The sequence below is a fragment of the Atractosteus spatula genome, chromosome 12, assembly GCF_055471065.1.
Source record: "Atractosteus spatula isolate fAtrSpa1 chromosome 12, fAtrSpa1.hap1, whole genome shotgun sequence".
In the NCBI taxonomy this organism is placed as follows: domain Eukaryota; kingdom Metazoa; phylum Chordata; class Actinopteri; order Semionotiformes; family Lepisosteidae; genus Atractosteus; species Atractosteus spatula.
Window position 1 is genome coordinate 13,192,678 of NC_142717.1, and position 23,613 is coordinate 13,216,290.

At 36.9% G+C, this 23,613-nt stretch overlaps 1 protein-coding gene across 1 annotated transcript in view; it reads right to left on the reverse strand.

Moving 5' to 3' along the window:
• The window catches only part of LOC148822685 (retinoic acid receptor beta-like), a 76,777-nt gene that overhangs the window by 44,813 nt on the left and 8,351 nt on the right, over nt 1-23,613 (reverse strand). The window contains exons 2-3 of the mRNA XM_088929587.1: nt 18,999-19,147; nt 2,327-2,468 (exon numbers count right to left, since the gene is read on the reverse strand). Of these exons, the coding sequence (XP_088785713.1) occupies nt 2,327-2,468; nt 18,999-19,147 (291 nt within the window). The remainder of the gene's footprint in view (nt 1-2,326; nt 2,469-18,998; nt 19,148-23,613) is intronic.

Sequence of the window (23,613 nt, forward strand, 5' to 3'; positions counted from 1 at the left end):
GCTCTGTGAGATAACAAAAAAAAAGATAGATTGTGCTTTGCAAAAGTATTCAATCTCTCCCAACGATATCCTATTTTGTTTAATTACAAATGGCATACTGTATACAGTAAACTTGTGAACAGTTTAAACTAAACTTGAGCGCTCTAACTGAACACTTTGATCTTAAAAGTCTGCAAAACTTGCAAAGAAAAATAAAAAATGTTGATTGCTTAAGCTTAAGTTTTGCTTAAGTCAAAACTTGGTAGAAGCACCTCTGGCATGAATCAGACCTGTAAATCTTTTAGATGAGAAAAAGTGGGAGGTGGTATAGAAGTATTTTTTTAGTGCCAGAGGGTTGTTTTGTGATGACATAATGAACACTCAGACTTAACAAGAGATAAATATTGAGTAGCACTTTTAGACTGATTAAAAAAATACAGTACACAGGCATTAAATAGACTGGGTTTTGGAGGTTGAAAAGCAGAAACAAATTACAGATCTTTTACAATTAGCTTAATTTGGTTACATACTTGTTTAAATGTTTCTGAATATTATGATGAACCACTCTAGTTCGTATGCTCTGAAATGAATTGTCTACAGTCTCCAAAATATTTTTTAAATGGTGCTCAATAACCCCTACACCACTGCCAAGACTGTACAATTTTCGCTCATTCTTCTTTGCAAATGTGTTCAAGCTCTGTCAAGTTGGTTTCAATTGATTTTGGACAACAGTTTTCAAGAAGTGCCACAGATTCAAGTCAAGACTTTAATCAGGCCATTCAAGGGCATTTACTTTTTTCTTTCTAAGCCACTACAGTGCAGCTTTCCCTTTGTGATTTGGGTCATTATTCCACCAAAACGTGAATTTTTATCCCAGTTTTAGGTCTTCAGCACACTGTATCAGGTTTTGCACTAATTTTTGCCTGCACTTTGCTCCATTTATTTTCCCCTCAGTGTTGATTATTTTCCCAGTCCTGGCTGATAAGAAGCAGCCCCATGACATAATACATATCACAATTTCAGAATTTTATTTTTGCTACATTTTCTCAAGATAGATGGTGCCTACCTTACCTACTCTCACTTGTCAGCGTGCTAGATAACACCTTTTCAAATTGTCTCAACATTTGTTTTTCACTTGAAGGTTGTGTGTTACAATCTGTAAATATTAGTAAAATAAATGATGATTTTATGTTTCTTGATTTCAGGCCACATAATATGTTACTTTGGAAATGATGTGTAAACTCTCTATTAGTACTGAATATTGGCAGAATATACAGTATCTACTGGTAATGCAATTGGACAGCGGTAAAAAAAACAGTGATAAAATGTGAGCTTTAAATTCTTTTCACATTAAACCAATATCATTCCTTTGATAACAACAAGAGCTGCACATGATTAAAGTAATGTCAAACCAAAAAAGACTGAATTAAGGCACTAGCACTCAAAGCAAAGTGCCTGACACATGAATGCTACATTGGTACCAAGACTATGACAGGGACCACAATTAATTGAGACAGAGCTAAATCCAGCTGTCCAGGCACGCCACAACAAGTTCAGTAATATTTGCTGCTTTAAAATACAAAACTACAGACTTGTAACCAACAATTACATTGTTACAGCTGAAGTTAACTCTAACTCCCTAGAATGGGCTGTAAAATCAGAAAGTAAAACTGTTTATGTCATTGTTATGGTCAAGTGTCTGGAGACTTTTTTTAAATAATATATCCAAGACTGTTTAAATCCACCCATCCATTTTCTAACCACTTTATCCAGTACAGGATCACAGGGGGAGATGGAGACTAACTTGGCACACAATGGGCACAAGGCAGGATACACCCTGGACAGGAAGCTCATACATCACCGGACATACACAGACACAAACACGCCAGAGAAACATTTCATAGAAGCTAATTAACCTAGCAGCATGTCTTTGTACTGTGGGAGGAAACCAGAGCACCTGGAGGAAACCCATGCCAACACAGGGAGAATATAGAAACAGTACTCCAGATAGTACTCCAGGAACTGAATCCAGGGCCACGTCATGTAGAGACAGCAATGCTAACCACTGTGCCGCCCAGCTATAATGTTGTAACGAAAAAAGGCATCCTACTTTACAGAGAAATGAAAGGAGTAAACAGAAGGGTTCCAGATCCAAATTATGCATCTCAAAATGGGGAACAATATCTGCTCTGACCTTGCGTTTCTTCCATGCAATGCAGGTACACTGGCATCCTGAACCTGCACTATAATACTGCTGTAAGCAAAGCAGGTTGAAACTTTTTTAAGAAAAAAGGGCATTTAATCTTATGCAAATTTGATGTATACAAGCCACAGAGATTGAACTTACATTCTTTGGACATTCCCACTTCAAAGCACCTCTGCAGCCGACAGTACTGGCATCGATTCCTTGTGACTTTATTGATGACACAGTTTTTCTCTCTGTGACACGTGTAAACCATGTTTTTCTGAATGCTTCTGCGGAAAAAGCCCTGAAATATAAGAAAAGAGAGAGGAGAAACCAATAAACTTTGCCGTGTTTGGATTCCATTTCAAATCTAAGAAGATTGTTTGATTTCTGCTGTTACAAAGACTATTTGTTTTGATATATTTTTTGCCAGAATATGGTTGGAGCCAGAGATGTACTCCAGAGACATTCCAAAAAGAACATCAAATAAAGCTTGTGTTACAGGCCAAAAAGTTGCCTGCAGCCATAGTGAATGTGTAATAACAAAATGGATAAAACACTTTGTACAAAGTGCTGAGTTGTCTTTTAACTTGAGCCATAAGCTACATAGCATTTCAAACCTTTCCACAACAGCAACGGCAGATTAATCAAAGAGCATTTAAGAACTTTTAGAACCTGCTGGCACAAATATACAGCAAAGACCCATAATGGGTCATTGCATCTGGTGCAGCATTCTTCACAGAACCACAGCGAAGAACTGAAAATGCAACTCCCTTTCTTTTCATTAAAAACATCATACAGCTAAAACAAATGGTATTTCCTGACTGATATACAGTGAGCGTGCAAACACGTGTGTATAGAAAATAAATCAAGGAGCAGACTGGGAAAAAAAAAGCCACAACAGATTAAACCACCACCATACTACTGTACATTGACACGTACTGTACATTTAACAAGTAACGGTATATACTGTATAATATGCTGATCCTTCAGTGTATGTAAAAAGAAAGAATAAATTCAAATTAAACACTCTACTGTAGGTTCTCACTGGTATAAGAAAACAGAAGGCTTTGAGTAGAGTAATGTGCTAGTTCTTCGAAACCTCCATGTACAGGTTGATAGCAGCAGGCAGGCATTTGTTAAAAGAAGATAACATACAGACAAGGGGCTTCTTGTATTGTACATGCTATGAAACAATTAATCCCTGTTGGAGTGACCCACGTACCACCTCATAGTTCATCAACTCAGAGCACATCTTAAACAGGGCAAAGCCACGCAAAACTGAGTATTATTTTGATTCTTCATATATTTCTAAATATCACTAAAGGATGCACTTTAGTGGAAATGCGGCATATGTTTTGATTTTTTCCAAACAAATCTCTTCAGACAGGAATAATAATGCTTACTATGTATGTTCAAAGACCGTTCTTTGAGTTTTCAAAACACTTATTCTGAAAAGTCTTTCTAAGAACTTTCTAGAAAACGTTGAAAATACTTAGTTTGTGAGGAGCTGTACAGCTATCCCAACTGGTGAGACATTAAATAAATTGACAATGAGTACATGGTGTTTTTGTTTGGAAGAAAATACGACAACAACAGCAACAATTATTTCAGCACCAAAGCAGAGACATTAATTTATTTCTGGTTGCTTTATTTGATTGAGGATTCAGTGTAGGCCGCAGTATACAAACAGTATAGCAAAGGTCTTCTCCTCAGCCTCAGACAAATTATTCTATATACCTGGCTGAAACTGAGTACCACTAAACAGCTCCCCCCTGTGAACAGTTGTAGGCAACCCAGTGTTTTTTTTAATTTCTGTTAAAACAACGCACAAACTGAAGAGTAAAACAGGACTCCACATGTTCAATAGTAGGATCCTCACAAAGGTCATTTTCTCCTTTTTAAAACTTCATTATCAAATTGAAGTGTCAGCCCACATGTTTTAGGATCCAAATTGAAACAATAAGTACCAGTGCAGCATGAGCAGGAATATTTTGTTTTTCATTTTACCAATGAACCTATTTTATGGAACAGAACTGCCACTGGCCATAATAAAATGAATATCAGACCATTTTTTGGGAGTCACAATTTGATAAAAACACATTTTGCACATACTGTAGTCACTATAATGTAACAGAATTACATTTTAACTATTGCAATTTTCACAGTGTGGTTATTAGAATGTGCTGCATATTTTTCATTTCCTAGTTATTTAATCTGAAAGCACTGTCTGCTTTTGCTAGAGGAGACACTATCTCCTTTTAAAACAGAAAATACCTAAACAGCTTAATGCTTCTGAGACAACATTAATACCTCTTCTTCATCTTCAGGTGCTAAGATCCTTGTAAATACAAGGCAGGGAGACATGTTTTACGAACCAATGAGCGCTAGGAATGGCAAGTTGTTCACACCTGGTTCACACTTCCCGGTTTGATTTAATCCTGGAGCACCTTCTGTGTGGAGTCTGCATGTTCACCCAGTGACTGTGTGGGTTTGGACTGGGTGCTCCAGTTTCTTCCCACAGTCCAAAGACACGCTGTCTCCATTAACTGGCATTCCTAAATTTTCTCCTTGCGTGTCTATACAGTATGTTTAGAACAGACATGTTCCATCTGGGGGCAGCATGGTGGCACAGTGATTAGCACTGCTGCCTCACCATGATGGGGTCCTGAGTTCAATTTCTTGGGTGCTATTTGTATGGAGTTAGTATGTTCTTCGTGTGTTCGCAAGGGTTTCCTTTGGGTGCTTCCATTTCTTACCACAGTAAAAAAATATACTGTACTGGTAGCTTAACAAGCCTCTGGGAAAATTGCCCTTGGTGTGAGTGAGTGCTTGTCTGTGTCTGTGTGTGCCTTGCGATGGACTGGCGTCCCGTCCAGGATGTATCCTGCTTTGTGCCTATTGGTTAGGTTAGGCTCAGTCTCCCACTCAACAATGGTTAGAAAATGGATGGAAATGTTGCACCCCAGATCGCAGATGAGCCCATAGTTAATGAAACTGGTGTTAATAGTATGGGTGTGTTTGTGTCTGTGTGTGTCCCACGATGCCTTGTGGCCATTGCTTGCTAGTTTAGACTCAGGCTCCCCTGTCACCCTGTATTAGATAAAGCAGTTAGAAAATGGATGGATGAGCTTTCCAATTAGTTAGTGAGTGATATAAATGGTGTGGTTCTTGCATTATTCTAGTCATTCACTAGTCATTCATACAATACTCCTCATGTGTTGCAGCACAGTGGAGCTGCCAGGGCCTCCAACAACAACACTATAGATTCTAATGGAAATGTATAAGAAGTTCATGAGTGAAAGACATTTCCATCAGGCTGCTCATAACCTGAGAGTAATGGATGTCTGTCTCACTTCCCAATTAACACAGCCTTCCATCTGAGGGCTTGCATAAGAGCAGGCAATATTTCTGCAGCTATAAATGGAACATGTCTTGCCATTAAACAGACATGAATCACTCAGCTGTTTCAAATCACACAAACTGAAAGTACACCTTTAGAAAAGGACCACTCCTGGTTAGAGTAAAGAAAAAGCTGGATCGCACAATTGCTCATTTCATAATCACAGAGCAAGCAAAGTGTAAGATCTACTTTGTACGTACATGATGTTCTGGCACAAAGGAACATTTTCAATGTATGAAAGCAAAGGGACATCAAAGTGAACAGTAAGCACAAAACCACTAAAGTACACTTGAAAAGCACGAAGATGATGAATCAGGTCTTTTATAAGCAGTTTAAATATTTGCATTAACGCAAAACTGTTCTGGTGAAACGGGCTGAAGAACATGTTTCTCCGGGAAGTATTGAGCAAATAGCTTTTTAAAAGAAAACTAACAATTTTATTATGTGATTCTAGTCCAAAGTGTACCTTGAAAATATGTCCTGTAACAAATGTTTAGTGAGGAGTCTTATGACAACTGCATTTACAGAATACATTCACGCACTGTTTTTGCCATAACAGAAATTAAGCTTGAGAGGAAAGTGCTAATGAAACAGAGTATAAAAGGTAAAAACCACATATTAAGACAGGCTTATCTGCAGAATTCTAAGCATTCAAAACTGTGACAGACAATGTGAGAATATGCCAGGAACCCAAGGAATTAAGTAATGGTTATGGCCATAAGACCTTAATATTACTGCAGCCTTGAAGGGGGCACCAGCTACACATACAGTAATTCTCTAAACAAGAAGAGGTAAAATCTGTTTAGCGCTGTTAAAGTCAGTGACAAATCCTGCCATCCTATGGATTTCTATACCTGCCTTGTGTAACACACTGTCAGCAAAGTGATGTCTTTTGCAGCCCAATTCTTGATGATGAGAATGAGGACCGATCACACCTGTGATAAACATACTAAACTGTACAGTTGAAACAGCTGCTGTTAGCTGTTAGCACAACAGAAGCATCACAATTTCACATACATTTGTGTGTCTTTTCAGTAAGGCCTTCCACATTTCCAACCAATGTGCTGCAAGCCGAATTTGGATTTTGTGAATAACACAACAATCTACTTAAGAGTATGATGCAGTTTTGAAGTGCGTTGGATTTATTTAACTGTAAAAAAAACACTGTAAACTGAATCACTTTCTCTCAAAAGTTAGAAATCCTTTTTTCAGACAACAATTCTTTCCAGAAATTATTTTCTTTTTTTTTAAAAAAGACTAGGCTATGCAGTGGGACTTCTGTGCAAAGCAGCGCCTTTTATTTTGTAACCCTGTTCCTAGTTATTGTGTGGGAAATCCCAAAAGGTATTCTAAGAAAGAAAGTGGATTGCTCCTCCAATATTTAATGGTCTGTCGTGACATATTATAACAAAACTGTGCCAAACCACATTTGGTGTAGCTTAGCTTTGTGAAGCTTTGGGCCTGTTCACTACAACAATGCCAAAGGCCCACATTTAATTCAAGGATATGAAGGTACTGGTGGCAAAACCAGACAGTTCTGTCTAATAGCATGGCAATAAAAACAGTCGTGTGCCCCTCCTGACAAGCAGTCTGCGATAAATGGCAGTCCGTCAAGAAGTGAATTTTAGTAATGCATTTTGCTTCACAGACCTCATTACACCCACATACTGTAGAAAGCCTGTTTGTTTTTTAATCTGTCCAATCTATTTATTTCTTGCTGACAATTTCAGGAGTGTGTTTTCATTATCTGGATTACAGAACAATGAATATTTAGTCAACTTTGCTGGTACAAAGTCTTTTCAGTGACGAGGCAGAGAAGTTTTAGACCTTCCAGTCCACCCTAATTAATTATACAATTTAATCCCACTAATCAGGCAATTAAAGAGAATCAATATTTAAGACAAATGCTTGCATTTGAATGGATTGATGAGCCTGGCATTTAGTATCTTCTGCTCTCTTTTTTCTCCATTTTACTACTCCAAGCTGGTGGCCTTGAATGCCACCTACTGTACACTTCTTGTGGTCATGAGCACAACAGTACTCCCTTGTGAATGGCACCGGACTGTCACTTTTAGCCATAAAATAAATTGAACCCTCTTGCCTTTGAATGGGACCCCTTCCTCCAGCAGAGTTCCCCCTATAAACAATATCTTAATTGGGATCATTATCTTGCATCTTGTTATCTTAATGGGGAATGGATAGGGTGTCACTCACTGCCATGTCATGTTAGGTGTTCTCATTTACAGATTAAAAAATGAAAGTGCCATCCATAAATTATTCAAATCCCATTGTATCAGGTTGTGTTCTCTGAGCATTCACCACTGGCAGAAAAGGCATCAGATTATTTTTCACTCTTAATTGTGTTGATATCTTATCTCTCCTGTGGAAAGTGGAGAGGGACACACGAAACCCCATAGGATCACAACGAAGGGGAGCAATTAAGCAGCCCTATTATTTACACCTTGAGGTTGCTACAGAGAAGAGGTAATTCTATTACAAGTGGATGAAAAAAAGTTGCTGTTCACTTTTGTATGAGATGTGTATTACTCTGTTGAACATGGGAGAGGTGACTACAAGGTTAGACTGCATTCAAAAGAACTCCCTATACAGAGTAAATAAGAGCCCAAGAAAGAACCAAAGTGCACAAAGAAAGGCTTTGTCGCTGCTGAATGTGAAACCTCTGAAGATAAAACACAAGCAAAAGGCAGCCTGAAAAGGCACTGTTAAATAACTCTTTTTTTCAAACACAAAACAAGATGAACTGCCAGGTCAGGAGCCCTCCTGACTGTTAGGGATCTGCTGATTCTGCGTTTGGCGAACAAGGCAGTTTTTCTGCTTATTTCAGCTGAGATAGCTCGGCACACAGAATGTACCCTGTCACTCTGCAAAAGTGGTATGTTTCAAAGTAGACTTGGCTTCATAGCAACATGTCTTTGGATGATTAATATAAACCAATTAAGCTAACTAAATAATAAGTCATAGGTTTATTCCATGCTGAAAAGAGAAGAAAGAAAACGCAACGTCGACACCTGAAGAAGGCTCCAAGGCCGAAACATTGTGTTTTCTTTCTTCTCTTTTCAGCATGGAATAAACCTATTACTTGTTCCTTTGCAGCCTACGCATGCTGACGCAGCTACTCACCTTAACTAAATAATATCTGACAATAAGAAGACGTACTGATGGGCCTTTAAAGATTTGCCAGTTTGCCTCTTTCCTTCACACCTGAAGAAGGCTACACAGCTAAAACATTCTGTCTCTTTTCTTTTCCTTTCAGCACGGAATAAACTTTTACCAGTTCCTTACTTCTCTTGATGTTTCCAAGAGCACTCCTGAAGTAAAGAATATTAGAAGGACATGCAAGCATTCCGTACCAGATAATACACCAGTCATTATAAGACTAAATTCTGGAACATAATTGATAATTTGGCCATGAACTCTGAGTAATGTCCAGAAGGACAAAACAATGAGGAGAAGCAATGGAAATTAGTTTTCCTTGTGGGGCTGATTCTCCATGACAGGACGACAAACTCAGCTATCCAGGAGAGTCAATTGAGATGGTATGGGCAACCGGGGTAAGTCTACACCCTTGTATAGAAAGATCCATTGGGGCTCAAACCGGGCAAAGATCACGAGGCTGACACAAGACAGACCTGAGGAACTTTCTCTTGGCTAGCCTGGGATACTTGGGAATCCCCCAGTAGTAATCACCTTCCAACTTGCTGACAAAATACAGGAAAAATAATGCTTAAAGAACAAAAGAGGATTTCAATAACAGCGAGGTTAATCAAGGACCTCACATCCCCTTACTACACATGACGTGGTTCTAAAGTGACAAAAGAAGGCACTTTACCTAAATGTTCTTTTCTTTAACCTTCTTCTCTAATCTTTCTTTTTAAAGCCTTTAAATCAGCATGCTCAAACTTTATCTCAGTGAGCACTCAGGCACAGGCACTGACTTGAAACATTAACCTCCACCAAGCGAGGGAAACATTTTCTTCTCCTCTCGCCCATCCTCAGTCTGTGTCCTCAAACATACACAAGGACCAGATGTGTTCACTTGACTTCTGCTTTTTTAGCGGTTAATGAACTTCTTCCCACTGTGACCTCGGTCCAGACCTTCAAAACCCACATTATTTGTCATGAAAATTACAAACACAAAAAAGCGAAGCCCCAAGAGGTAGTAAATTTATCCAGTCAGCCAACTATCCAATACATGAGAAAATAAAGTGCTTTTTAGGAAGCAGTTGGGACAGATTGGAATAATCTTGCTCTGGTCTTCCGCACTGATTTTCTGTGTTAGACAGCTGCATCTGTGCCAAAGTTCAAGACATCTTCCTCTCTGCCTATAAACCTCCATACTTCAAGTTCAAGGTAAAGAGTACCAGAAATATGTTCTAACAACTGATTGAGCACTTCACACAAAACAAATTAATTTCTTTCTTAGATCATTATCAGATTTCAAAAGTATTGTCAAGTTTCACTTCAGTCTTGCGACAAACATGAAACTACATGCTGATGGGGGTATGTGAAACCAATTGGAAAAAAATCAGCACTATATGAGAAGTCTAAAAACAAATTCTAATACTAATAATAAATAAGAATAACTTTTATTTATAAAGCGCCTTTCCAAACCCAAGGATGTTGACATAAAACTATCAGTGTATATGAACTATATAAATTATATATCCTATGTATAAACTATTTAAATTACAGCACATTCACACAGAAATTGGGAAATATAAGTTTAAGGAGAAAAACATAACGTCCCACGAATTGCGACGTGATGTCAATTCAATTCAATTTATTTTTATATAGTGCCTTTCACAACAAGGTTGCCCTTAACAAAGCTGTGTGACAGTACATGACATTACAGTGGTGTGTGACGTGATGTGGAGCTTCCTGCTCACGAGTCACTGTAATCATTAACGTAATGTGATGTACGATCAAATAAATACAGGTTCTGCAGCAGACATCTCACTGCAGAAATAATCCAACTTGATCCGCATGGGGCAAAACCGTGTTTAAATTGAAAGCAATACTCCTATCGGATTTAAAGAGATATATTCACAACGCTGCTTACATACAATGTCATAGGGCTCCACGCCACCAGAAGTTTTTTCACCTTGTTCTGAAAATGTTGTCTATTTTGGGATTTAAATTGGAGGTCTGAAATGCACTCATCAACACTGATTAATTCTACGCCCGAAATATAACAATAGCGTTGCAGTTTCCCTTTAAGGGGAATCGCATGGTGGCGCAGTGGGGAACATTCTGGAACATTCTGGAACATTCTGAAATTCAATTCTGGACAAGGGGCTCTATCTGCATGGAGTTTGTATGTTCATGTGGGTTTCCTCCAAGTGCTCTGCAGTGTTCTACAGTCCAAAGACATACTGGTAGGAGCATCTGGTTCCTGGGAAAATTGGCTCTGGTGTGAGTGTGTGTGTGTTTGTAGTTGTGTGTCCCCTGTGATGGACTGGCATCCCTTCGAGGGCGTATCCTTCCCTGTGCTGGGATAGTCTCCTGCTCCCCCACCACCATGTATTGGATAGAACAGGTAGAAAATGCATGGCTGGTATCCAAGTGTTTAAAGAAGTGAACCATTATTCAGACCAATATTAAAATAAGCTTAACAGAAAGCTCTGGGTGAAACCTAAAATGCAAACTATAATCCCTTACAATATCACATGCTGTATCAGCTCTCTTTCGCCCCTTCATGTTTGTGCATCATTTTTAAATCTGCTCCAGGGAACATCACATTGTGCTGTAAGATTTTATTATTTTAAAAGGTTTCAAATAGATGTGGACGTACCTTAAAACACCATGTGTTATTGTTACAAACATTTTAAAGGATGTCGATGTTTTGTAGTCCTTCAAACTTTGAATAACTAACTCAATAAAATTGTCAAAGAGTTAACAAGGTTTCATTAAACTGTGAAAACAAAGAAGCAAAGAATTTAAGTTAGAAAGTACAGGAACATTTTGCTGTACGTTGTGATTTATTTAACTCATCTTTGTTAGCTTTCAAATGAGTAATAGGTGTATTCACTGCTGAATTGAGTCAGTCTCACTGTATTCCCCTAACACGTACAGTATCTTTGATGAAATAATCAAAGAAGAAAGAACATTCGTACTGTTTGTTATCCTAGCCTACAGACCTTGTACTTGTACAGCAAGCGCTGTAAGGCCTACACAATATTTCATGGGCAAACACAGGCACTACATGGCCCTGGTGTGGATGAAGCAAAGTATTGATATTTAATTAACTCAGTCTTGGAAGATTTCAGCTTTGAAAACAGGTGCAAAAGCATGCAGAGCTAATACTGAAACAACAACGGGATGACTAAGGGGAACAAAAGAATTACCTGAGAAATATGGAATAAAACAGTCATGACTATGGTGGACTCAAAATCCTAGGAGCTACTGTACTCTGGCCTGTGAATATGTTTAACAACATATTTAGATACATTAACCTAGCAAGGATATGTATATTTATACAAGCATCTAATTTTTTGTTTTTTCCTGTCATTTCCTGTTGGTTTACTGCCTAGCATTTACAAATCATATTAAAGGCTTACATTTGCAACATCCTTCCTGCAAATTATGTTTTAGGGGATTAGATCAGTGTGGGTAACATTCTGTGAATGTTACAAACGTGAAGACTAGGTAGCTTTTCGTTTTAAAAATCTTTTATATGGAAACTCTCATTTAAGAGAATGGTTCACTGTCTCCATGAACTGTACAGTAAATTGGAAAGGAAGGAGTCCATTTAAATGAAAGAAAAAATGATAGAAATAGGAGTGGTGAACTTTAATTATACAGATAGACTTTTTCTTGCATGATACGGTAGCAGAGCAGCAGAGCTTACTATAGTATTTATTAACACTGTTGAATTTAAATATGAAACTCATGAGTAAAAAGCTTCTGGTTCTCCACAGCTTGTTCTAATTAGTGTGACCTAGCAGCTCAGGATGCAGTCTCAGATTCCTGTAAGGGGTGATCGAGAGGTCTCACTTGAAATTCATGCCAACTAAGCCTCGACACACTGATCTTGAAACCCAAGAAAGCCATGTTTGAGCTTGTATTTGGACTTCAAAACTGCCATTCACCGCCACATGTGTTTATTTGGTTTCTCTACAGGTTTTTCAGGTCTTTGCAACCTAAGAAACCCACCAAGAATGACATAATCCGCAGACGGGAAATATCTTTTTGTATTAGAGATAAGATGTTTATAAAGAACAGAAGACGAGCAACTAAGCCTAACCCTTTAGGTTAAGAGAAGAATAATGCGATTTCACTCTTCAAAAAGTATTGAGGAAACATCTCTGGGAGGAAATGAGCCAGTTTAAGTAGGCTATTATCAATGTATCTGCACATATTAAGTGAGTGATACAAACATGATGTCAACATACAGCATAAGAACAAAAGCAGAGGTGGGCGTTTTGAATTTTTTAGTGCTTGCCAAGAAGCTGTGCAAAATGATACAATATAAATGAAGTATAAATAAATCAATTCAAATGGTGCGCATGGACAGTCTGTCCTTCGTGACAGCTTGTTACAGTTGTGCGGAAATCCTTCACAGCAACCTCTGTATTCTGGGAAGGCCAAACCAAAGTATCCAGTCCATTTCCATCTGAAGCAATAAATCTGCCCCAAGATAAAAACACGCTCAAAGAAAAGCCAAGCAGGTCCGCTGTTTTCACTGGTGTGGCGGCACTGCTACGGCACAAAGAAGATTTTCAATGGAAAAATAGAATTTTACTTAGCAATTATCCATTCATACTAATTCACACCTCTAGAAGAACGTGTTTATTCCGTGTAGTATTGTGCTCTGCACTGATCCAGACCTCCACCAGATTTTGTTTGTGAACTAAAACAATAATACAAAAACAAACTATATGAGGCATGTTCATAGTGTAATGTTTTCCAGCAAGGAAAATGTACATTAGGGAAATGCCTTATGTTTCCATCGCTTCTGCATCCTCATCCTCTGCTTGGGAGATGGCAGTAATGAATAATTGAGTATGTGTGCATTATAGACTGCCTTCACAGAATAAACAATCTGCTCCCAGTTTTTAGATTAACAAGTATAACAACATTGATGATTTAATAAAAAACGACTAAACATTACAATGGAAAGGAAAACATTAGTATTGCATTCTTTATGAAAAGCTATTGATACTGTATATTCTACGTGATCAGTGTCGATGTGATATTAATACCCATATCAAAGAAAAAACTGTTTAAGAACAGTACCTTACTGGTTGTTGCAATACAGGAATATTGTATTATTATTTGTAACCGATGACTGTTTCTTATACAAATGAGGAAAAGTTGAGCACACCCTTTTTTTGCTCAAGATGTTCCTGTTTAAGGGGTGAAAATATCCATGTTTAAGGATAACATAGGTGTAAGAAATTCAGATATCCTCATGGGTATAGATCGTATTGTCTAACTGGCATCTCCTTTCCAATTTCTCTGGCTTTGAGAAGTAGGATTGGGGGATTGTACTGATTGGCTTCAGTCTCTACAGGCAGTAAATAAGCTTTTTGGTTACTTTTTTCTTTCTCTCTTGATGCCTTTCAGAACAGTTTAATTTTGCAATGAGGATGAAATCTTTACACCAGAGATTTGATAACTGACCCATTTCAATGTTTGGGGTTTGGATTTAAATATACCAGAACATCTTGTATTATAGTCGTCCTTTGTAAGAGATTACATTTTTGGATGAATGGTCACTTTTATATCTTGAGGCTGACATGTAATGTTCATATTCAACATATTCATCAAAGTGAGATGACATGTGTTTTCCTGATTTAAGTAAAAAGCACCAAACACTGTGTACTGTATTGACCACTGTGCTGATGAATGGCATAAAAGTGACCAGCCTTTTGAGAAGGTGTGTTTGATATTTAAAATCACTCTTAACAAAAGACAATTGTGTTCTTTACAAATGTGTTTTTTTTCCAAAGCCACATTAACCACTATTTTAGAAATTCAAATTAGATATCACCTTTTGGACATCACACAGAGACACATTTGAACCATTAAGATACTGCCTTATCAAAATATATTAAACTTCTCTACTGCATAAGTGTTTCAATGGCTGTGAAATTATGTGAAAATTATACTGTGTTCTTATATTTCAATTCTTTTTGGCAAATTTTAATCCAGATCCTCATGTGATTGTGTCAATTTGTAATGTTGATCAACATCTTTGAGATGATTTTTCAAGATACCTGCTCTCCCGATCATATGATATGAAAAAACATCCATAGAATATGACTCGAAACTTTTGCACTGTTGCAAAAAAAACTAACATTTGTCAAGAGCTCTTATAATGATCACAAGCTTTGCATCAGATTTGACAGGTACCAAATTTTAGTTTATTTCTAAAAATCTTTTTATAGAAAAGTTACCCCCTTTGTATCAGAAGGGAGAAACAAACTCATTTTCTTACCATCAAATTAACACAGTCTGTGTAATAGCAAGAATATTTGTATGACTAGTTCTTCTGGGCAGTACAAGTCAATCTTCTAGTGTTACTGTAAATACACTATGCTGTCAAGACAAATAGGAATTTCCCGTGATTTAGGAGCATAGAGGCCACAATAAAACAAGCCCTAAAATATAAATAATTACCCACATTTCTGGAATGGGTAACATACTATCCAGTTAGCCTTGATACACACATCCTATAGCTGCAGTGCTTGTACAATTAATGTGAATGGACAGGGAAGGCTGCTCTAAGCACTAGTGCCAATAACACACTTTATACAAACCGGGAATAAAAAAGTAAGACTGTAATCCTAGGTTTAATCTCCTGAAGTCATGATTTTATCAGAAGGAAATCTGTCCTATTTCTATGACTGGGTTTGTAAAGACCTTCAGTAGTGAACGTATTTAAGGGATTAAAACACGACATTTGAATTATTTCCTGAAAGCCATGTATTTGCAAGACTGGCATCTGTCCATATTAACATTATTTTTTCTGTGAACCTTCTTAAGGTTTCTTGGGCCTCTTGAATGGCTTGGGAAAGGGGTGCTCTATCCCAAGTGTACCTTTCCGAACTGGTGCTGAGGGTCTTGACCCTCCTTCAATCAGAACTGATCCTCCAGTACGAGACTGTCGTGCCACAGATGCACTAAAAGACACATGGCTCAAAAGAGGAAGGAGTCTGTCTGCACTTCCTCCTTCTCCCCTGTGTGAGGTCATGGGATTCGTAGTTGCGAGCCGAGATATGAAAAACACACAATTGGCTATTCCAAATCCAGCAGGTATAACACAAATAATTGCTAATTCTTAAATGAAGCAAAAAAGATTTTTATTTCCTGTTGCTGTTAAATTTCTGTTTTGTCTATTTTTAAGGGCCAAGACTGAGTTTTATTCAGCTTTTGTTCTATACAGTACATGCATATTTGTTTGAACTGTGTCTGATCTATTCCCCATATTTTAGCAATCCGATATCAGGTCAGAAATGTTTGCTTTTTAATTTATAAACCATGTAACAGCAGACAGCACAGCTGTTAAGACCCATAAGGCTTATTCAGTGGCCTGCTTTCATATCTAATGATGTTAAATTGCTCTAGACTCAGACATTAGTGGTGGGAGTCTTTTTGATTTTAAGCTTGACTCCTGTGAGTGACTTTCACAAGGATATAAAGTAAAGGAAAAAATGTTCACATTCTGCGACTTAAAAACAAGGCTAAGAACACAAACAGCTGGCAACAGCTCTTGCTTATGATGGTCCTCATAAACCTATTGCCGTATTCTTGCGAAACAGTTTCATGTATTGTATTTTGCTACACCCTTGTATAAAGAATGTCCCCGACAATTCTCTAGGTTTTTACCAGAAGGCCCTTGTAGCTTATAGTCAGTGAAGGAATGTCGCCTTTTCAGTGTTCAGTACAAAAAACAAGGCCCTAACAGACATCAGAATCTGCCAAAGCACCAGTTTCTCTGCATAGCATACAAAGCTCCCTTTGTTCTGGAGACAGCCCACAGCATGGACATGCTTTTCAGCCCTTGCTGCAAATAATTGGAAAGTCAGTGCTTTGGGGATCCTTGTAGAAAACCTTCAACAAATTTCTTTGCATCTTGGCCAAATACTGATCAATTTGGGAGTTTGTTGCATCTAATAAAATAGTTCTTTCTTATTTTTTTTGCTGGAAAAAGATGAAGACCACAGGACGGCCTTTGCATGCAATGGAAATGGAAATTACTTAGTGGTTTCCAGCTTCTGTGCACGTCACTGTCCATCATCACATCACAAAAAAAAACAACCCACTGGATTATTCTTTGAGCTCCTCAGCACAAAATGCTTTTTTTTTTCTAAAAGCAACTGTAAAAGTGTGAAGAAAGCAGAAAACTAGACATCTAAAATATAGATGTGGAAAAGCAAAAGAATTCACTTACAATTTGTGGATTTAGTCTTGATTAAAATCAAGACTAAATTGTTCACTGAAGAACAAAACATTTGAAGCTGTCCTCACATTGTTTTCCGATTCTCTAGATGCATCGGTATCCCAAACACTTAAAATTAATGTCAAGCATTTCAATGTATAAAGCTACATCGTGTAACATGATTAATTTTTATTTGACCATTTCCAAATTCATACTCTACCGGCATAATGATGTTTCTTTCATAAATACTTAAGTTTGAATGATTGACTTCCCAGTCTTCACCATTGGCTTTGGTAATAACAATCCAATGCCTTCACAGGTTTTGAAGATATGGTTGTGTCACTACATACTGTAAATAGCTCCAATTTCTTTATTGAGTAATCTTATGGAAATTCATGAAATACATCCCCACACATCACAGAGGAAACCTCTATATCAAGAGTTCTTTGTATAATACAATCCTTCTCTTACTAAAGTCATTTGCTTAAACCTGAATGTTGTTTCTTCAATATCTATACTTAACAGTAACACACACAGCAGCAGCTGGAACAGAGACGTATTACTGGAGAATCATGTTAAATACAGTATTTGGAAAGATCACATTATAAACATAACACATGAAGATATTAGCAGATGTGCACTGCAATACCAAGCAGAAAAATGGTTTTGTACAGTGTACACAGGGAGTCCTTCATAAGTTTTTTTCTTTCATAAAAATAATCAACAGTCATTTATTAAGTGTCCACTGTACCACCAGCTGCCTGAAATTCTGGTATGTCAAAATGGCTGCAAGCACACTAAAATTAAACTGAGCGAGGGCGCTAAAAGTTTAAATACTGTTTTTTTCTGTGCTCTACATTAGGATTAATGTACTGAATGCCAGCAGCTGTGCTTCCTGGTGGAATAGAAGTGTCCTTCCGAGAAGTGTAATTGAGAGAATGAAGAGCTCCAGCTGAGCTGATTGGTCTCTCGCTGGCATTCCTTCATTGTAAAGGATGCTGCGGGTGCTGCTGCTTCTGTAGGCATGCCTGCTTCAGAATCATTTTGATCTCTGCAGTGTCTCAAAAACAAGATGTCTTCGTCACTAAGTGCTCAATGGCATGATGCCCATTTCTGTTCTTTCGTGGACAGTTGAAGCTCTTCAGGGCTGTATTTAAGAGGACTGGACAAAATCCAGCCCTTGAGGCAACAGATGCAGACTAGAGGAGCTCTAACAGTTTTAAGTTGAGTGGTTTTCTCCTATAGGTCTGTCTCTTCAAATACTGAGGCTATGCACCCTCTTGTTAAAGGATAGCAGTCTGTAACAAACTTTCCAGTTTATTGAATATTAAAAGCAGGAAAAGCAGAGATTTTCTTCATTTTGTTCTTGTACAGTTAAAATATTTCTAAAAGAGTCTGTACTTGGCTCTACCTATCCATGGACTCCAAGAAGTTGCAGAAAACCAAGAACTACATACAAATATCAATATCAACTCACTGTTTTGAAATGAAAAGTTGCCTCGTCCTTCATAGACAGTGACTAATGAGATGCCAGATGAATTTTTTGAAAACCAAAACAATTTACACACAGACCTTAAAGTGAAAATGACAGCCATATTTCCATTTTCGAACTGCGACTTTATGATGCATTTTTCCTTATTTTACACTTCAAGCTGTGGCCTGGTCAATCCAAATAGTCCTTATCCAAACTAATTCAGGGGTACTGCAAATGTTATTTACTGAATGAGGTTAACGGGTTCATTTAATATGTTAATTAGGTTAATTCACTGTATTCCGAAATGCTTAAAACGCATCAAAGTGCTAATGGATAAATCCACTTCTGTTTAATTGATTGAAATGCATTTTTAATGATTTATGAATTCATGAGAGGAATCTATTTTTTTAAATGTACCGTATATGACTTCATATTCTGTCTGTTATCCTGAATGATTTATTATTTCAAAGACACTTCACTTGAAGAAATCAGCATATCAAAAACAATAAGGGATTATCAGTTTAGGTGACGCATTTTGGCTGATTGATCTTACCTTGCATCCCTCACAAGCACTGACTCCATAGTGGTATCCTGATGACTTGTCCTGACAGACAAAACACGGTTTGTAAACTCGGGGCGGAGGGAGAGGCGAAGGGGGGCTCGGCACTAATTCTTCGGAGCTGGTGCTCTGCGTTTCAATGGCTGCAAAACACCACAACATTGCTGCGTCATTATCTCCGGTCACAAGCAGAAAAAGAAGAAAATGCCACCTTCTACAATACTTAAAATTTCAAAACCCACGGTACTTGTGTCTTTTATATAAAAATCCCCGTGCACCTTTACTCAGTCCAAGTAAAAAATTCTGATAAACTGTCATATCACCCATGTGCAGTCTATTCAGCCCAGACATTTGCAATATATCAGTACTATTACATCTTGAAAGGCAAGAACAAAATTAACGTGATTATTAGTATTCTTGCTTAAAGATAAATCAGACAACGTCCGTGAAAAATGTAAATGACGTTTTCAATCATGCACCACACGACAGGAAGCAAATTACACATTTAACACATTTCTCTGATGTATTTTTGTGATACGCTATGGGGCTCTTTCCAAAATGTATAAAGTACTGCAGCTTTCATGAGGAAACAAGCCTTCCTGAGACAACCCCATCTTCACACCACTGGGGAACTTGATTTTCCATCAAAATAAAGCCGTCATTAAATATAGAATTCCTTTTAACATTATTTCGACATTGGTATTTTCTACATGTATAAAACGAGATGGCCAGGATACAACATGTACAGTTAATTAAAACAATGAGTCTTCTATTTGAATAATATACATTTCTATTCTTGTAATGATATGTCAGAGTATACATCTGTTTTCTTTGCAAGAATATCCCTTTACTGTAGAAAATATAACAGTTTTAAAGAAGACTTCACGTAACTAGCAATATAAATAGACAGTTCTGCTTTAATTACATGAATTCTAATCTTCTTAATTCAGTCAAAGCAGGATATAACTTTTGCTTTAAGCAAAACTAAAGTTTACCTATTGAATGTGGAAAATCAGTTATGTATACAGAATATTGTAACAGATAACAAAAGACATTAATTTTAGTTTTCAAATGGATGATTTAAAGAATAAGTATTATGTATTTTAAATTATAATTAGATACAGTAAAAAATTACAACCCTGAAAAATAACAAAAAATAATAAGGTTAAAATAATATTAAGAAAGGTAAATTTAACAACATTGGGAAATAAAAAAGTGAAAGCTGATATTAATCAGTTTAATCAATTCTGGTATTTTAATCACATTTTCTAATAGTTCAGGATAACAGGATCCATTTACACAGAGAGGAAGCAAAGCAAACACATTTGAAACAGGACATGGTTGTTCGATTGTGTAGTTAAAACTGAGAGAAGAACAAGGAAACAGAAAAAAACACTATGCCTTTGAACGTCATAATGCCTACAATACAAGTAGGATATGTACAGAAATCCAGTTGAAATTGTGAATTCATTCCCATGAAACAAAACATTATAGAAGCAGTTTTAACCAAAATGCTCCTAAATGTCTCCATTAATCCCAAAGTAAAGTAAACCCATTTGTGTATTTTTCATTCCTGAAATGGCACTGAAACCGAGGCTCACCAATTTTTTTAAATTATTTGAATAATTATTTGAATACTCGCAGTAACGTACCTAATGTACCAGTAATTATATGAACCAGACAGAAACAATAATTGGGTATAACTCTTCCCGAGTGGAGCCCCCATTGCTTGAATACACAAGGCTGTCTTTTCTCTCTCAAAAAGTAATGCCATAGTGATAAAGTAGGTTTAAGCCTAAATGAGTGTGTCACTATTCTTGAGCTACTAAAAAATCTCCAGGATTTAGAAAAGGGGTGGAAAAAAACACAATAGGACATATGAAAATTTCTAAAAATATTTCTGAGATAAAGACTTTTGGAAATGAGTTTTGTCAGAGAGGGAAAGAAATTATAGAAAAGATCAAAAGAACAGCCCTTTTCATAGACGTGATTTATTACTGAAGGGCAGAAAACAAAAAGCTTTGCGTTTCCTTTTACTTACTAATGAACTGGTATTTTTGAACAGTGCCCCTGGCTAATATTACAGACACTTAAAACAGTTTCTCCTCGGGTGCTGTGAAAAAGATCTTCAGCTTGTTACTTTCTGACATTTCACTCAAGAATGCAGATTACTGACTTCCAGTGCTAAGGTCAATTAACATGGTACACTACTTAGTGTTAGCCTTTGTCCAGGCACAAATCACTGCCGTTTTGACAATTTACCCAGTGAAATCAAAGGTAAGCTTTTGCAGGAAACCTTCAGTCAGAAAAACAAGAATTCTTAACAATTTACTGGAAAGCACTGCAGATCTGAAACAAAGATCCAAAAAGGGCCTTAGTTTCGAAATTTAAGATGATCCTTTCCAGTCGGCTGCCTTCAGCTCCCTGACACAAAAGCACAGCCAAAGGCACCAGAAGTGTATTGATACAGCCTCAGCTGACACCATTCATCACTCCGTTACAATAAATCTTCATTTGAGACTCCCAGTTCCTCACCAGCACAAGTCACCAAGGGCCTTAGTTTCACACTCTAATTGGTTATGATAAACTAAACAAACATGTCTTGCATAGGTTCAACCTTCAGAATTATATTTGTCTACAAACACGTCTCTGAAATCCTTTTCTGTAATGAGAATCTCTCATGTTCAAAGTTCTTTATAAGAAAATGCCACAGGTTTTGACCTGTAAATAACGGTGGGATGAAAACATTATGGTTGTGTGGTTAATTACTACGTTTGGGATGGTATCAGGAAAAGGTATCTTAATCCTGCTTAGCTCTCTGACCATTATGTTGTAGACAGAAAAGGAAAATAATTTTGTCAGATTTGTGCAATAATTGTTTTTTCTGTTCTTGTGATCATTTCTTTTTTTTTAACTTGAGTTTTTCAAAAATACTGTCCCAAGGCAAAGATCCTCAGTCTATAACATTTCCACAGATGTGTGGTGATAAATGCGAACGCCTCCTGTTGCCTGTTTCCACACAGCAATGTCTGTATTGCGAGATTACCAGAGAGCTCTCTTCAGATGTACATACCCCACAAATCCCCTGTTCTGCAGTATATTATACAGCATTGCACTACTCCTGTATCTTGATAGAAAAATATTTTTGTTTTCTCATTTTGTGATGAAAGGTTAAGAATATGTGACAAGAGTATGGAAAACAGACACACTAACGGAAAAGGTGACAACAGAGGTCAGTATTGTGCATTAGAAATGGTTACTTTGCAGTGGGTGATATAAATTATAAACAACATAATGGCAGAGAGGTGTAATTGAAACCGAGGATACATTTAGCCAATATACTGTAGCCATAGAGAAATGGGATAATGTAAAGGCTTTTTTTTAGCAAAGTAAGAAATACATATATTTATTTTTTACACCTTGACGACTGCCACCATATGTTATAGCTGTGCTATAATTGTATTAAAAAGTCTGTCTCAGCTTGTTTGATGCTATTCCAGGTGTTAACTCAATGTTAGAAGACATCAATACCCTTTCTACCATGTCAGGTGACGGAGACAAACAGTTCTCTAGCAGGTGAAGCAGTATGTTAATAAATTCCTCTTTCTTAATTCCTACACGTTACGAACTTCCAATTCTCACAAAGCACAGGAATTTTAATATTTAAGAAATGGGATAATATTACACTTACCTATGATATACTCAAAGAAGACTGCATTTCAGTTGCTCTGTATTTGCAGATAATGCTTGTAGAAGCAGTGGAGAGCAATTTGGTTCATTCATCAGATATGAAATAACTTGCTCATAGGCATGGATCAATTAAATAAGATTGAAAATGTAATTATAACATAGTGTTGTAAAATAGGGATATATTTCTACAATAATTCAGGAGAAGATCTCCCCTGAGAAGCAACTGTTCAAAGCAAAATATTACTGCACAAATCCATCCTGAATTATTTGAGAATATATTTGAGAACAATATAAAAAAAGGCAATCAATAAATAACCAAATAAATACAAATTAAACAAAAAATAGTATATCTGGGGTATCCCAAAGGAGGTCACCCAAACAGCTTTTCTAAATAAAAAGTGTTTGTTTCTTTTACATAAAAATTGTCATTAAAGTTTATTTGGAATTTACCTAGTACCACAGAGAAACAATGGGATTAGTTTTAGTTTTTGCTTGATTTTATCCAATGATGATTAACTAGAATAGCAGTGCTTAGAAAGTAAATATGAAAAGGCAGCATAAATAATTTAATTGTTTAATAAATTGTTTACTCAGTAGCAACAACTGAATCATTAACGCAAAAGATATCAAAGGAAAAATGGATTTTACATAATCCAGTTTCATTAAAAAGTATAATCAGCATCAGCGCATCACTCTTGTTTTAAGCCCTGATAAAATTTAGCCAAAGCTGAACTGTCAATTCATCGTCCCACTGCATTTTTACAAATGTGAATGCTGTAACTGGTTTATTCATTAGTGTGCTTACAGCAAGGATCTAAAATAACATTCTGCCATCTCTGCCACTACTTCATAATACAAAAAGGGAACCAGAGCAGATTTTTGGTGTATTTTTATAAACCTAGCTGAGAGTACTTCAATA